This window comes from Nematolebias whitei, chromosome 11 (genome assembly GCF_014905685.2).
Source record: "Nematolebias whitei isolate Nwh7 chromosome 11, NemWhi1, whole genome shotgun sequence".
In the NCBI taxonomy this organism is placed as follows: Eukaryota; Metazoa; Chordata; class Actinopteri; order Cyprinodontiformes; family Rivulidae; genus Nematolebias; species Nematolebias whitei.
The window spans coordinates 25,239,826-25,257,189 of NC_056508.1; the positions used below are offsets into that span (position 1 = coordinate 25,239,826).

The 17,364-nt window shown below is 40.2% G+C and overlaps 1 protein-coding gene across 1 annotated transcript in view; it reads right to left on the minus strand.

The window, feature by feature from the left end:
- Positions 1–9,770: 9,770 nt before the first annotated feature.
- The window catches only part of LOC119417566 (myelin transcription factor 1), a gene marked incomplete in the record, with an annotated part of 40,709 nt that continues 33,115 nt past the window's right edge, over positions 9,771–17,364 (minus strand). The window contains 2 exon segments of the mRNA XM_037684803.1: positions 9,771–9,981; positions 12,530–12,673. Coding sequence (XP_037540731.1) covers positions 9,841–9,981; positions 12,530–12,673 — 285 coding nt within the window.

Sequence of the window (17,364 nt, forward strand, 5' to 3'; positions counted from 1 at the left end):
ACAAGAACAAAATACCCAAAGCGAAAGGACAGAATATGAACAAGTCAACAGAGGAAGGCAAGTTCAGTGCTTCAGTGGATTTAATCACAGCAAATGTCAGGAACCCTGGGGAGCAAGGACAAGAGTCAGCAGTGGAGTTCAACAGGAACGGTTTGTCTTCTGGTTCTTAATGGTCAGTGATGCTGTTGCAGAATCACTGGTTTCCATAATCCAGTGTGAGGAATGAGTTGTCCAGAGAGGAAAGTTTCTGTTGGGCGAGTGGTTGGAAGGCAAGGAAGACAGTTGAGGAGGCCATGAGGAGGTTTCCAGAGTTTCACAAGGGAGTCACAGAACAGGTAAGTCAGGAGGTCCAGTGGAAACAGCAAAAGATACAGTAAGTAATCATAGGTCACTACGGCTAGAAGCACGAACCACTGACAATGTAATGCTCCTGTGTAGAAGAGAAGTCATCAAATGTTTTTTATTCGCTGGGTGTTTCATCAAGGGGATTGGTCTCAGGAGTGGTCTTCTGGCGCCATCTACTGACCGCAGGAAAAAATGAACTGGAACTCCCACACCATCAAATGCAGCTTGTTGGTCTCTCAGTGGGACTGTGTAGCCAAGAGAAACTGTTTATTAAACTTATTTTGTTTCTATGAACATTCTTAAAACATTTATAATGTATTTTCTATTGTTTAGCCAAACTTTTTACACACACTTAGTTAAATTCAGTATTTATAGTTCCTTCTTACCATTGGTGATGCACAAGATGCATGATTGATGTAGCTCTGGAGATATTGAGACTAGAAGTTGTTTTAGAAAAATGTGTGGTCAGTGGTGAAATATGTCTTTCACTGTGTATTGGTTTTTTACACTTGTCAGTGATTTTCATCCATCCATCCATTTTCTTTACTTGCTTCTTCCTTTTTGGGTCATGGGGGTCACTGGTGCCCATGTCCAGCTATCACTGTGAGAGAGACAAGGGACACCCTGGACAGGTCTCTAGTCCATCACAGGGACACATAAAGACAAACAACCATTCACTCTCTCACTCACACCTAGGGACAATTTAGAGTTACCAATCAGTCTAACATGCATGTTTTTGGTCTGTGGGAGGAAACTGGAGTACTCGGAGAAAACCCACACATGCACGGAGAGAACATGCAAACTCCACCCAGAAAGACCAGGATTTAAACTGGTGACCTTCTCGCTGAGAGGCAGCAGCTCTATCAACTGAGCCACTGTGCCACCATCAATGATTTACTTAGATTTTTTTCTATATAAAGTATGTTGCAGTGGTGGGACAGTGAATGTGCTTGACTTTTTTCATGTTTATTAAAACAGATTATTTTTCTAATGTAGTTTGGCTCAGTCAGTTTCTATTTTTGGAAATCGATGTCAATATGTCTGCTGTCTAACGTACTGCAGAAACTTTCTGGCCAAAGAAACTGTCCAGATGACCTGACTGAAAATTGTTGGGTTTTTGGTCATCAGTTTGGCATTCTACTTTTTTCGTCCCCCATTGTAGAGTGAAGATGGGGGAATGAAAAGATTGTCTCTCTATTTGTCTGTGCATGTTTTGAGCATGATAAAATCAAACATAAGTGAGGTACCAACTTCAGTTTTTGTGTGTGGCTGCATTTAGGCGTAAGAATGGTCACCACAAAAAATTTGGTTGTCGAGTCAAAATCTTAGATCAGGACTATTCAACTGGCGGCCCACGGGTGGGTGACTTCAATCCAGCCCACTACATAAAAATAAATAAATAAATAAATAAATTTAACAAAAAAAATATATATATATATGTATATTTATTTATTTTGGTTCTGGGTTTGGGTTCTGTTTATTGCATTTATGATTCAGTGCAATAAAATTAACAGATTTAAAAGGTAACAGATCATTGTAAACTTTGGTTTATGATTTTAATTGCTGGATGTCCGGCCCCGAGCTGTTGGCTTTCAGAAACTGCTCCCCCCTGAGCAGTTTTGTTGAATAGCCCTGTCCTAATTGCTGCCAACATGTGGCTGTGTGTGTGTGCATGTGAATGTGCGTGCATACATGTGTGTGTGTTTTTTGGTGTGTGTAAACCAACCTCCCTAATAATTCTAAAAAAAAAAAAAGTACCGTAATTGGGGTGGCTAAAAATTAATCTATGGCGGGTGGTCAAAGCCACCACTGGCCACCCCGTGGCTCCACCTTTGCACTTGCAGGTGGATAACCTTGGACAAGAAGAAAAAAAACTCCCACTGTTTATTTCCACAGTGGAACTCCTACCCACTTAAATATTTTGCACAATAAACATTAAGGTTTACTTTCATTCTCTGTTTACTCCACACCAGAAAAACACTTATCTCCAAAACTACAAACATTCACTATTCAAACCCCTCAGAGACACGGAACATCAGGGTATTTGATGGGTTTGTTGGTATTTGACCTTAACAACCTAAAGGGAAGCAAGAAAATAATGATTCTTTAGTTCAACAGCACTCTTATCCACGTCACCATGGACCTTTGGGAGCTTTGGTCTTCATCTAAATTTAATAGCTGTGTGTCTGGAACAATCATGGACACCAAAATCTCATATGGCTCTTTCTTTGGGGTTACTGGGATGAGAATCCCACTTCGCTCTCAGACTACAGGTTTTCTTGTGGTTCCTAGAATTTACAAAAACAGAATGGGAGGCAGATCTTTTAGTTATCAGGCTCCTCTCTTGTGGAACCAACTTCCAATCTCTGTCCGTGAGGCTGACACATTATCCAGTTTTAAAACGAGGCTTAAGACTTTCCTTTTTGATAAATCCTATAGTTAGGGTCGGCTTGGGTTTCCTGAGCTGTCCCTTAGTTATGCTGCTATAGGCTTAGACTGCTGGAGGACAAACTGATCACACTTTCACTCTGCTACTGTCTTTACTTACTCTGCTCAACCTGTTTTGTATTTGCAATTATTTTTTCTATCCTTAACATGTGGGGTTTTTTTGGCTTTCATATACACCTGGACCTATACCTGGACCTACCATTCTATGTTCGTCTGTCTCTCCTTTCTGTCCTCTAAAATCAGACGGTCAAAGCAGATGGCCACTTGTCCTGAGCCTGGTTCTGCTGGAGGTTTCTTCCTTTTAAAAGGGAGTTTTTCCTTTCCACTGTTGCCACTGTGCTTGCTCAGGATGGGAGACTGCAACAAAGCCAAGATTCAACTTGTCTGCTGGATTCCTTAGATAGAGAACTTTACTGATTGGCTTTTATATATTTGAATGTTCCTGTAAAGTGCCCTGAGACAACTTTGTTGTGATTTGGCGCTGTATAAATAAACTGAATTGAATTGAATAAATGAGGTGCAGCTAAAAAAATTAGAATATTGAGAAAAAGTTCAATACTTTGTCAGTCACTTCAGAAAGTGAAACTTTGTTGCATAGACTCATTACACAAATTGAAATATTTCAAGTTTTTATTTCTTGTACTTTTGATGATTATGGTTTACAGCTAATGTGAAACCAACATTTTGTTTCAGTTAATCAGAATATTCCACAGGCAGATTTTGGTACCTTCAGTGTGGGCAGGAGCCAAGTCCTGCTGGAAAATGAAATCAGTATCTCCATGAAGCTCATCAGCAGAAGGAAGCATGATGTCTCTAAAATGTCCTGCTAGAGGCTGCGTTGACTCTGAGGACTTCAGAAAGTACAATGGACCAACACCAGCAGGTGACATGGCCCCAAACCATGACTGACGGTGTAAACGTCACGCTGGACTTCAAGCAACGTGGATTCTGTGCCTCTCCACTCTTCCTCCAGACTCTGGGACCTTGATTTCCAAATGACATGAAAATTTACTTTCATCTGAAAAGAGGACATTGAACCACTGAGCAACAGTCCAGGTCTTTGTCTCCTGCAGGTAAGATGCTTCTGACGTCTCTGGTTCTGGAGTGGCTCAGCTTGAGGAGTGAGACATTTGTAGTTCATGTCCAGGAGTTAATCAGCTGATCAGGGTGAGACACAAGAAGTTAAAATATTGAACCTCTTCACAGTATTCTAATTTTCTGAGACAAAATTTTAGTTTTACATTATCTGTAAGCCATACTCATCAAAATACAAAAAATATAGACTTGAAGTATTTTCCTCTATGTGTAATGAATCCATGTAATGTATGAATACCACTTTCTGAAGTGACTGACAAAAACATATTTTTTATAATATTCTCAGTTTTTGAGATGCATCTGTATTTTATTGTCATTAAAAGTTACAGAACTACCTCACACAATGAACATGTGCAGTGATTGCTTTTGTGTCTGTGTTTTGTGATATGCATGAGTTGGATGTTTTGTTTGTCGAGTTTTTTTTTTTTTTTCTGCTCGGCTATAGTTGTAAATAATAATTTCTTCTTAACCTGCTCTGCTTGGCTAAAATAAAGAAAAAATAAAATCATTTGAACTACAGAAACTCCCAGTCCTAGTAAAAATTGTTTTAAAAGTCCTAGAGTGTACAGTACACATCAATGTGATGTACTTCAGTGTATTTCTACTGCGAAGCTGCCCCCTACAGGCAGAGGGTGGGGGTCAGGAGCTGCTTCACACGGTTCAGAAGAAAGAATCGGGATTTTATCAAGCACAAAGCCCAGAAATACGTTACCAGGTTTGGAAATGATGAACTTATTAAGAGCAGAGGGGCGTTCCTTCAGAAACTGTTTCCATGGCACTGGACTCTGCACACCACAGATTTAGTGCAGAAGGTGAGATAAGGCGGCCTAAAGGTCACGACCTCTGGTGAAAACCCAACTAGATGGTTTTACAAAACCCAAATCTACATACCTGTATAATCATCACTACATTTATCTGTTTTTATAATGAAACATTGTCTTTTATTGTTTACCATCTAAAAGTTTTGTAGAGTAGTTCTGACAGGTGTTTAATGTCTTTGATGCAGTTTTCTTACTTTTTTTGGTTTTGTGTAAAATAATAATAAGAGTAATCAACTTGAACTTACACAGAATTCTGCAGAAATGCAGATACATGTGTCAAACTCAAGGTCCAGGGGCCAAATATGGTTTTGTTAATATTTTATCTGGCCCCCAAGATGATCTTTAAATAGGAAAATACTTATATAGCTTCTCATTTTACTAAAAAATTGAGCATGTTTTATTCAGTGGAGTTGTCCAACTTTCAAGCCCAGAAAGATGAGTTGGAGTTTTTCTGTCAATGTCGGGGGAAAAACGTAAAGATAATGAAGATTCACTCTCAAAAACCACAGACTCATAGAGAGGTGAAGATTCAAATGGCTTTACTCGCATGCAAGGAGCTCAAACACAGACAAGCACAAAATTATGAAGCTTTCACAGAATGACCAGTACAGCGTCCACAGGTGAACTTCATTGTTCTTGGTCCTGTCCGTATTCATAGTACTATGAACATTCACGAACGTTAGCAGCTGTTATCTGTCAGAGGCCACGTTACTCTTCATCTGCAGACAGTCTCTCTCGCTCCAGACTGTATCAGGCTCTGTCTGTCCCTGGGGATGGAGAAGTGATACATTCCAAGGCTGGGTGATAGTGACAGGGTAAGATGTCCAGCGCAGCCTCTCATCCCCAGTCAAGAAGCTGAAATATCTGTGTCTTCTCTCCAGCATCATTTTCATCATTGTTGGAGAGTTTGGCGACAGACCAAGGCGGCTTCGTTACACACAGCTGACCAAAACAAGACATTTGACAATCAACATCGCTCTGTAGCTCCTACCTACGAGGTCAGCCAGAAGGTATGGCTTTTCACCTGAGACATCCTTCTTAAAGACACCCCCAGAAGACTGGCTCCTCAGTAGAGCTTTGTCCCTTTGTAAAAATCATAAAATCCTCTGCAGTCAGACTAAGATTACCCATCTCAGTCAGACTAAGATTACCCATCTCAATACACATCCATGCTACCTTTCATGTATCTCATGCTAAACCTGTTTCTGAGAGTCACTTGTGCCCTCCTGCCAACCTCCCTCCATCCCTCCGTCTTGTCAATAATCATCCAGCCTTTACAGTCAGATGCATTCTGGATGTGAGATGCTGGGATGTGGGATTCCAGTACTTGGCCGACTGGGAGGGATATGGTCCAGAGGAGAGACCTTGGATCCCCAGATCATTTATTTTAGATTCAAGCCTCATCACATCTTTCTTTCAGGATCATCACAAGAAGTCTGAGATCACATGGAGGCAATTCTTGAGAGTGGGGTACTGTGGGATTCTAGTCTTTTCTATGCAGGTTCCTGGGTCCTGGGCGGTGCCAATAAGCAGCAGCAGCTTTGGGTCATCTCCTTGATGAGCTCAGGGAGTATAAGAGGCTGTGGAAGTGTTCCTTTCCCTGCTGGAGCATTCAATACTAACTGCCATTGCTATCGGCCTCTTTGTGGTTATCTAACCCAAAGAACTGGTCTTACCTTGTCTTCTCCTCTGTGTTTCCCATATTCATCTATGAATAAAGTCACTTTTATTATCTAAAGAGCTTGAGTCTGTTCACCTCAGTCCTATTAGTCTGTATTTAACTCTAATTGTGATTGAAAGAGAAAAAAACAAAAGGTGCCAATTGGCTCCAGATGGACCACTGGACCTTCAGTACACATCCCCGCTCGGAGGTCCACATGGGCGGGCTTCCAGTTCTCAAGATTCACCAATGGGTCTGGTTCTGCTCTGGTTCTGATCCAGTTCAGTGGGTTTGGTGGGGCTTCTCTGCATTTGCTCAGATCAGATCAAAACTTTACCTTTTGTTCAGCAGAAGAAAATGGGGCTTCTGGGCAGGGCCCTGTTGCCTTCTGGGAAACGTGGTCATTATGTGTGGGAATACATCCATCCATCCATTATCTTTACCCGCTTATTCCATTTTGGGTCACGGGGGTCGCTGGTGCCCATGTCCAGCAATCACTGTGCGAGGGGCGGGGTACACCCTGGACGGGTCGCAAGTCCATCACAGGGCCTGTGGGAATACAGTGGAGGATTACTGAGAGAAAACTACAAAATGGCAGCGTCTGTCTGAAAATTTTAAATTTTTCATTAACTTTTCACTGTACAGTACTGTATCCAGTACTGTCCCAATCACGGGACTGATATTAAAGTTGACAATCGTGTCCTGTACACATTTTTTTGTGCAGTACAATATTATGTACTGTACCTTCACAAACTGTGATAAAGCAAGTACACAATCAAACTGTAAAGTAGCGAAAGACTACTATAGTTGCTAATTTCTGAATTCTGATCTTGTTTGCTTTTGAGCAATTTGTAACTTCTAGCCTGTACATACTATTTAAATTCAGGGAGTCAAGCAGATTCACCATCCACCAGCCAGGGGGTAACATGCGACAGACAAAAGGACAGTGAACCTCAGGTTCCGTCTGTCAATGATATGGAATTTGAAGGACAGCAAAGGCCAAATGAAGATCATGTTCATTTTTCAGAGGTACGGTGAAACATTTAAATTATTTATTTCATTTTGTAACTGAGCTTCAGCACAACTTTCTCCTCAGTTTCAAACAGTTCAGCACAAATTAACTCATGCTGTAAGTTTAGGTCTTTGTGAGCTGATCTTGTTTTTACAACAAAACAATGAACAGTTGGCGGCGGTTGTTCATTTGTATTTTTCATTGCGCTAAAGTGCTTCAGATGTGAGGGATTCACAGGGATTTGTGTCAGACTTACCTGCTTCTTCCCTTTGTGTTACCCAGGGCCGGTCCAAGACATAAGCAAACTAAGCAGCTGCTTAGGGCCCCGGGGCCACTTGGGGGCCCCTAAGTGGAATTGATTTTTTTTTTTTGTAATGATTTCTATATGATTTTATTTAATATTTTAAGTTCAGCTTTTGCAATTTGTTGCATTTATTTACATACTGTAGTTTTAAGAACTAATTATTCAGCTTTAAATTTCTTTTTTTAACCACTTTATGTGGTTTTAATTGTTCGTTTACATTATTTAAGGATTTCCTTAATATTTTATTCTTTATTTTATTTAATTTTGTCAGTTTTTGCACTATTTAATTTATTTTTATGCATCTAAGTTATTTTATCTGTTGTTTGTTGTTGATTTTGCACTACAAATTATTTTGAACATTTCTGTTGAAGTTCACATTTGCTGTAAAATACAATGCATACTGTCATTTTTTTCCTTTTGTTACTTTTAGTGCCACTGATATACACATATAATGTAAACAGGGCTGTCAGAGTTGCAATGAGTTTATGTTAGGTGGGTTAATGATCTGATCATCTGATTGTTGATTAATCCACATTATTAGTAGAAATAGACGGCCCCAAACCAAATTTCTCTTAGGGCCCCATGGAGGCTTGGGCCGGCACTGGTGATACCTACTTATTTTGCTCAGGTGTCACAGGTATGTTTGCTCTGTGGGGTTCAGGCACTTTAGAAGAGTCATCACTTAGGTGAAAGGAAGCAGTTTGTTGTTTACCAACGGACAGGTTTAAGCCTGATTTATGCTGTGTCTCCTGAAGCTGCTATGTGTTGTCATCATTGTATGTTCCCACACAATGACAAACTTAGTTCTCTGCATTTAACCCATCACACATGAGATACATCCAGGTGGAGCAGTGGGCAGCTGTGTATTTGTGTCATTTATGTCATCCTGTGTGTTTATCCAAGGTTATGTTTTTTTTTTTTTTATTATTATTTGATAATTGCATCACTTAATATTTACCTTTTGTTGTTTCCTTCAACCTAAAAAGCTTAAGTCTGTTCAATTCTTGTTATCTTTTACCTTCATGCTTTTGGAACAGACATTGTGCATTGTCAAAGAACATTGATCATAAAGTGTGTGTGTGGTGATGGGGTTGTTTAAAGGTATGACCTAAACAGCTACAACTCATTTCTCATAGATAGATTTTGGTTAAAACTCTCCAAAGAAAGGTAGAGTTTAATTTGCATTCCTTCATGAGACGCTAGATCTTTATTTTCATTAGAAACAAAACAGTCAGTGTGGTCGAAAGGTTCTGTGTTCATTTTTATTTCAGAAGCACCTTAAAGACTAGTTGGTTTACAACCACCATCATCATCATCATCATCATCATTATCATCATCGTCATCATCACATGGACAATCAAAAATAAATGTTCACCATCACTGTTTCTTGTCATCAAATAAATACCAAAACATTTTAGCTTCTTTTCCCCTTCGGTTTAGCCGTGTACTCAAAATAGTTTGAGGAAATAAAAAACGAACTCGTGAAAATAAAAGCAGAAAATATCTTTACAAAATTATTTAAAAACTGTTTATTACAAAACATTTGCACATAAAAAAATCCCAGCACTTGAAATAAATAATAAAACCTATAAAACAATTAATATTTGACTTCTTAAAATAGTTCCTCTTTGTTCAGCAGTGTGTGTTTGTGTGTGTGTGCGTGCGGTGGGTGGGGGTGGAGGGTTGCAACTAATTACTGGTTCAAATGGTTTCTGATAGAAATAAAACTAAATGCAAATATGGTCAATAAATAGTTCATTTTTACAGCAGACATGAGTTGGTTATTAAACTGACATTTGCACAAGACTTAAATAGTTTCACATCAATAGTAAAAATGAAGGTACAAAGTGGTTCTGGAGGTGCAACAACACTATGATGAGGTAAAATGCTTTGACCAATACATATTAAAGATGAGATATGTTATCTAACTAACTCAGACTGGTTACTGCACCCTGACTCCTCCCGCCGCTCAAGCACAGTAACACTTGGATTAACAACCACATGTCTAATCTGACCATCGTACAGCAGCATGCAAACAGGAAACTCATGGAAAAACAGATGAGGAATCCAGATCAGGGCATTTCATCACATATAAATATTTCAAGGAAACAAACAAAAAAAGAACTGGTGTGATTTCCATCTTAGCTTTCAGCCTTCACACCTCGATGCCCTTCACCGCCTGGTTGATGGACTCCAGCAGAGCCCGGTTCTCGGGGTTCTGGTAGCAGTCTTTGTTGGTAAACATGTGGGTCAGAGTGTCCACGTAACTGTCAAAGTTCTGCTCTGACACTGGCTCCTGCTGAACCCAAACAGAATGATTAGTAAAATAGTAAAAAAAAAATAAAAAAAAGAACTGTTCAGAGGTATGGAAAAAAGGTTTGTAAGCTCAGTCATCCAGGTAGATAACGACAACAAAGGTTAAATCGTGTCATCTGGACCAATTTCTTTAAGTGAGAAATTTTTCGTCCCCCATCCAGAGGACTTCCACAGTCTACCACCTGCCAACAACAAAAACACCTATATTTTTTAAATATATTTTCCTCAATAAATAATAATTCACAAAAAATTGTTTTATAGCAAAGATGAGAAGAATGTATTATTTTATTTGATATAAATATGGGATTAAAATGTGTTTTTTACTATTTAATCTAATGCAGGGGTGTCAAACCCACTTACAAAAGGCTGCCAAAATTAAAACCTTTTTCCAAACTAAGAGCCAGTTTCAGAATCTACGTTAACTCAAGTTAGATATAAAACATCTTTTCTTGGTCACAGGTTCCTCAACAAGAGTTTGATTGGTCTCATTTGACATTCTCTGTTGCACTTTTGACATCATAATCAATGATTACTGGAAAAAAAATTAAAGTGATAAAAGTATTTGACATAAAAAAAACATCTTGGGGGCCAGATAAGACATCAATGAGAGCCACATTTGGCCCCTGGGCCTTGAGTTTGACACTTATAATCTAATGGGATGATTTTTCCCCAAAGAACCTGGAAGTGTAGTAAAGTTATTGTGAGGTTATGAGAGCATTAAAAAAAATTATATTAAAAAGTAGAAGGATTTCTAGGCTTTTTCAAAAAACATCATGTTTATTGACAGCACCAAAAATAAATTATTAAAGAAAAAGATTCAAAATAAATGTGTGGCTGATTTTTCCCTGAAAGACAATACAACGTGTGCAGGTGTCAGTTTAATGACTGTTGGTCTAAAGTCCTCTTAGTACATCGCCAAGTTAGAATAATTCAGGTAGTTCTGTTAGGTGTTAAAATCCATCCATCCATCCATCCATCCATCCATCCATCCATCCATCCATTATCTTTACCCGCTTCTTCCTTTTCGGGTCACTGGTGCCCATGTCAAGCAGTCACAGTGCGAGAGGTCGGGGACACCCTTGACATGTCTCCAGTCCATCACAGGGACACATAGAGACAAATGAGACAAACAACCATTCACTCTCTCACTCACACCTAGGGACAATTTAGAGTTACCAATCAGCCTAACATGCATGTTTTTTGGTCTGTGGGAGGAAATTGGAGTATCAAGAGAAAACCCACGCATGCACGGAGAGAACATGCAAACTCCACCCAGAAAGACCCCCGGTTGGGATTTGAACAGGAGCGACTTGCTCGCTGAGAGGCAGCAGCTCTACCATCTGTGCCGCCGTGTTTTAAAGCTTGGCTTGTATTTTGTAACTGCATATAAAATTGTGAAGTTTTTTTTATGAAACTGCAGCACTCATTTGAGGAAAAATGTTCCCTCCGGTGTTTTGTGCACTGCAGGAGCGATGCCATCTCGCTGTAAGAAAGTAAATAAATAAACACGTTTTTAATTATTTACTTTTGACTTTACTTGGATAGATGTGCACATAAATAAGTTTACTTATACTTGAGTAGAAGCTCAACAGAGTAACTATTATTTTAGTTATGTCGGATGTCAGGACTCTGAAGTGGACTGATCAGGGACTGCTGTCTGTCCCTGAGTCCAGGAGACAGAGTCTTTGCAGTTTCAGCCTCAACACTGGGACTTTGTGTCGTTCTGTCTTTGTTCTGCGGACTCACTGGACCTTTTCAACGAACAGCTGAATTCTCATTTCAGCAGCGTTTCATTGTCTCATTTGTTTTTAACTGTTTCTGGCTTTATTGACTCAGTTTAAAGTTTCATGTGAAGCACCTCATGATCTGTATCTTGAAATGCACCATCTGAAAAATATTTAATTACTTATTGATCAATGCGCATGAGTGAAGGTTTTGTCAGATGACGCTGTGCTTGAGTAAAATTGTGACCAATAACATTTAACATTGTTGTGCTTTAATCAAAATGTAAAGTCTCAATGTGTTGCCTTTCGGTCAGAATATTAGAACTTCTTGCTTTCAGACAAAAACAAAAAAATATGCGAGAGCAGATTTTTTAGTAATTCAGTCACATTCATCTTGATCATACGAGCTCACATTAGAGCTTCACTTTCACTACTTTCTTCTTGAGTGGGCTTTGTGTCGCTCTGGTGCCACATCTATGCAAAGTTTGAGGTATAGGGTTAGGCCATGCAACGTCATTGTTCTTTAGCAACTGTTAGCTCTGTATGTGTTTTTTTTTTTTGGTTGATTGTATTTTGGAACAAATACAAAAACAAAAATTTTTTTGTCTACAGAACCTGGTGCATCGGGCATCCTTTACTTCTTTGGAATGTTATTAAATCTGGAGTCATTTTGTATCAGTGTCTAATTTCTAGGGTAAAGTATTTGACAAATATTTCTGTTTTTGTCAGTATGATTAAAAACTAACTAAACAAAAAGTCACAGGAGCAATATAGCTTTTAGCCTAATTGTTTAAATCTACTCACCATGGTGGGCAGACGGATGTTGGCCAGGCTGCGGATCAAAGCCTGACTCAAACCAGAAAGCTCCAGGAACAAAGCTTCATTTCTTTTTTCTATCTGTTTGTTCTCCTCCTCGATGTTCTTTAGGTTTTTCTCCATTGAAGAAATCTACAAAACAAACAAACAAAAAAAAAAACATGAAATTTAGCCATGCAGCACAACAAGCAACTACACAAAGTTACATTCATCTTTACAGACTGACGTGTTGAAAACAGCAGAGCACGTGGAAGCTGTTTACTGTGTTCAGTAAAAACACACATGCTCAAGATTTAAAGGTGCCCTTCAGAGTAATCTAGTAAAACTTTGCGTATTTGTCACACAGTTTTGATTAAGAAAAAAAGGACAAATTATGAGCTCATACACGTGGATGGATCCATAATAGTGTGCTGTGAAACAGAAACAAACACCTGAAATGAAAGAGGGACTTAAATTACATTTATATCTCATTTAAAAGCTGTTAGAACAGATAATTTAGAAAAAAAAATGTGTTTGTAACATTTTAGAAACATTTGCTGTTTAAGATCATCTGGCCCAAAGATAAACTTGTTTCAAGCTGTAGTGTATTTTCTGCCTTTTTGCTGTTGACAGGAAGTGACGTTTGGAGTTTGCAAGTTTGATGATTTGTTTTCTCCTGTCGCACAGCGAAGAAGGGAAATTAGAAATACCCTCCATCCATCCGTTCAGCCATCCATCAATCCATCTCTGTCCGTGCATGTTGTGAGCATGATAATTTGAAAACTAAGTGAGGTACAGTAGTCCCTCAGTACTTCGTGGTTCGACTTTTGCGGTTTATACAAGTAAGATTGACCATGAGAAAAGAAAATGGTACAGGACACATGATTGCCAACTTTAATATTACTCGTGCTTAGGACAGTACGGGATAGTGTACTGTAAAAAGTTAATGAAAAAATAAAATACTTCGGACAGGCGCCACCGTTTTGTAGTTTTATTTTCAATAAGCCTACCCTGTATCCCCACTCATAATGACTACATTTCCCAGAAGACAACAGTGCCCTGCCCAGAAGCCCTCTGCTGAAATATTAGAGGGAAAGTTCTGACCTGATCGGAAAAATTTCGGCACTTATTACAGTGACTTTGGTGCCCAGTGGATGCAGAGAACCAGAGCAGAAAACACTGAACCGGAGCAGAACCGGAGCAGAACGAGACCTTCACACCCACCGGCAAATTCGAGAGCCAGTAGCTGGCCCACAAGGACTTCTGAGTTGGGGAGGCACTGCTAAAGGTCCGGCTACTCTCTGGAGCACATCGGGACGTTATCGGACCATCGGTCTCGCGTCAGTCACCCAAAGCCCCCCGCTCCCCCACCCAAATGCGCTTCAGTGCTCAACGGCTGCACAGAACTGGAGCAGAACTGGACGTCCAGACCCATTGGCGAATCCGAGTCCACAAGGACTTCCGAACGGGACACACCGCCGAACATACAGTGCTCCATCCAGAGCCCCATCCAGAGCCCCATCCAGAGCCCACAGGGACATTTTTCATCTCTCGGGTTGGAGTGGAACCGAGCCGCTGCTGTTCTGCCTGGTAAGTAAAATTTAGTAGCTACATATACAGTACTGTACGTATGTTGTTAAAATTAGTAGGTTTAAGAGTTTAGAACATGATTGTGAGCTTTTCGCTGCAGGGTACGTCTGCAGAAATGGAACAGGTCCTTCTGTTCTCACTATTGTGAATAGCAGTTTATCCTCAGGGGTGGTGCCAAAAATCTTTAAACATGCTGCTGTTCAACTTCTGCTGAAAAAGCCTAACCTTGACCCCGCAATAGTGATCAACTTCAGGCCTGTCTCCAGACTGCCATTTGTCACTAAACTACTGGAAAAAAATTGTTGAGTCCCAGTTAAAATGCTTCCTAGAGGATCATGCCATCTTAGAGCTATTCCATTCTGGCTTTAAACTTCTCCACAGCACTGAAACTGCTCTACTGAAGGTTTTTAATGACATCTTCCTATCCATAGAAGTTGGTGATTATGTGCTCCTTGTCTTACTGGATCTTACATCTGCTTTGGACACCATCGACCATGAGATCCTCATTGCTAGGTTAGAACAGTGGTGGGCATCACAGGGTCAGCCCTCAAATGGTTTAGATCCTACCTAGCTGACAGATTATTTTGTGTCTCCATCAAAGATTTTAGTTCAGCATCGGCAGTGCTTAAATGGGGGGTACCGCAGGGGTCCATCCTCAGTCCCCTTCTATTTTCTTTATACCTGCTACCACTAGGTGCTATTTTCCAGAAACACAACATACCCTTTCACTTCTATGCTGATGACTGTCAAATTTACTTCCCCCTAAGACACAATGGTACATGCTCTATTCAACCTCTGCTTGACTGCCTGGTTGACATCAGAGACTGGATGGCTTTAAATTTCTTAAGTTTCAATGAGAAGAAGTCTGAAGTCATGTTGTTTGCTTCCAACGATTCAATCATCAACCACTGCATCGACCTTTCCACTCTAGCCCCATTAGAGAAACAAAGAGTCACTAATCTGGGAGTGATAATGGATCCTTCCATGAAACTTAACAGTTATGTAAACATGAATGTTAAATCCTGTTTTTTTCCATCTGAGTTGGCTGAGTCTAAGCTGAAGCCCATATTGTCCAAAAATAACTTGGAGAAAGTAATACATGCATTCATAACATCCAGGCTCAATTACTGCAACACACTCCTGTTTGGTATCAGTCAGACCTCCATTGCTAGACTACAACTGGTCCAGAATGCGGCAACCTGATTTTTAACCAGTACAGGCAAAAGAGAGCATTTTACACCAGTTTTGGCCTCCCTGCACTGGCTACCAGTTCACCTTCGAATCCAGTTCAAAATACTCAAATCACTGAACCACTCTACCCCCTCCTATCTCACTGATGTGCTGCAGCCGTATGTCCCACCACGTTCCCTGAGGTCAGCGGACCAGTTGCTTCTCACAGTTCCAGTAACCCATCTTAAGCGCAGAGGTGACAGGGCCTTCACTGTCGCAGGCCCAAGACTACGGAATGAGTTACCTCTGCTTGTCAGGCAGGCCCCCTGCTTCACAGTTTTTAAATCCCACTTAAAAACTCACTACTATTCCCTGGCTTTCAACACTGTATGATCTGTGTTAAACCTGTAGGCATCACACTGTGTTAGTCATTATGTTATTTGCTATTATTTTGTTTCTGTATTTTGATTTTACGTTATGCTATATGTTGCTGTGTGTGCTGCCTGTTTGTTTCTGTTTGTACAGCACTTTGTTTGACCCTGTCGCTGTTTAAAGTGCATTTTAAATAAAATGGTATGGCATGGTATCAGTATTTACCTTGTAAACAAAGGTCATAACCGTCAATAAACTTGATAAATAATAAAATCATTGCATGCTTTTACAAGCTGTACAAAAACCCAACCATAACTCCAATGCAAACCAGGCAGGCATTGCCCTTGTCCTACAACAGCATCATGTGGGAGCAATGCTGAAGAGGATTAACACCACAAAGGTGACAGGACCAGAAGGTGTCAGGGCAGCACTAAAAATGTGCTATCAGCTTTAGACGTCAGGCAGTGAATTGCCTGAATGACTGTCACTCATTGCTCTCTCAACAATAACAATGAAGGTTGAGAGGCTGATACTGAATTACTTCAAGGTCACCACCCCCACCAATCTAGACAGCCCCCAGTACACCTACAGATCAAATGAAGACCCATCCACAAACCTGCACACTATGCTTTCCCATCTAGAGCATCCCAACACCTATACTTGAATGCCATTTGTCGACTTCAGCTCCATCTTCAACAGAATTTTCCCCTGCAAACTGGTAACCAAGCTCATTCACCTGAGACAGGACGTCCCACTCCTCTACTGGATAAACAAGCTTCGGACTGGCAGACCACAGATCATCAGAGTAAGAATTCACATTATCCAGTTACGCTGCGTACAGGTGCATTACAGAGCTGTGACATCAGGGCTGCTGCTCATGGTTGGGATTTACCTCACAAATTTGGCTGTATTAAGTACAATGACATTAAAACTTTTTAGCTTTCCATTTTAACCTTAACCTTTTAAAAGTTGAACTCCTATTTGTTATTGAGTAATGTGAGCATAAACATGTGAATTAAAATTCGGAGGATGGAAAAAGTCAGAGAAATACAACACTAAGCTACATTAGTCAGTGAGCACAATAATCAGTAAATCCTTCTGGTTTTCCAATAAAATTGTGTATTCAAATTCAAATTCAAATTCAGAAATACTTTATTAATCCCAAAGGGAAATTATTTGTTGTTGTAACTCGTTATCCTCATTTCATTAAGAGATGTTATAGATACAAATGGCTGTAGACAGGAAGGATCTCTTGTAAAGGTCCATCCCACAGTGGATGCTAAGAAACTGGCTGCAAATGCCGTCTGATCCGTCCAACCAGACTCGGCTGGCCTCTCAGTTTCCCCGGGCTGTAGGACTGCCCCAATGCCAGGCAGAACTCCTCCCAGAGCGATGGCCACTCCTCCCAGCAGTCTGCTGAGCTCCTCATCGCTGCGGAGAGCCAACTGCAGGTGCTGAGGGACGATCCTGTCCTTCTGCTGTCATGAGCCGTGTTTCCTGCTAGTTCCAGGATCTCAGTGGTCAGGCACTCGAGCACAGCTGGCAGGTAGATGAGAATGCGTCCACAGAACATCCTTTCAACTCATTAGAGATTTGGGGCTGTAGTTGAGACATTATTTGAGCTTTTGAGATGTTAATCAGCTGCTGTTGGTTGTAAAAAACTGCCTTGTTGTTGTATCTACTATAAATATATATATATATATATATATATA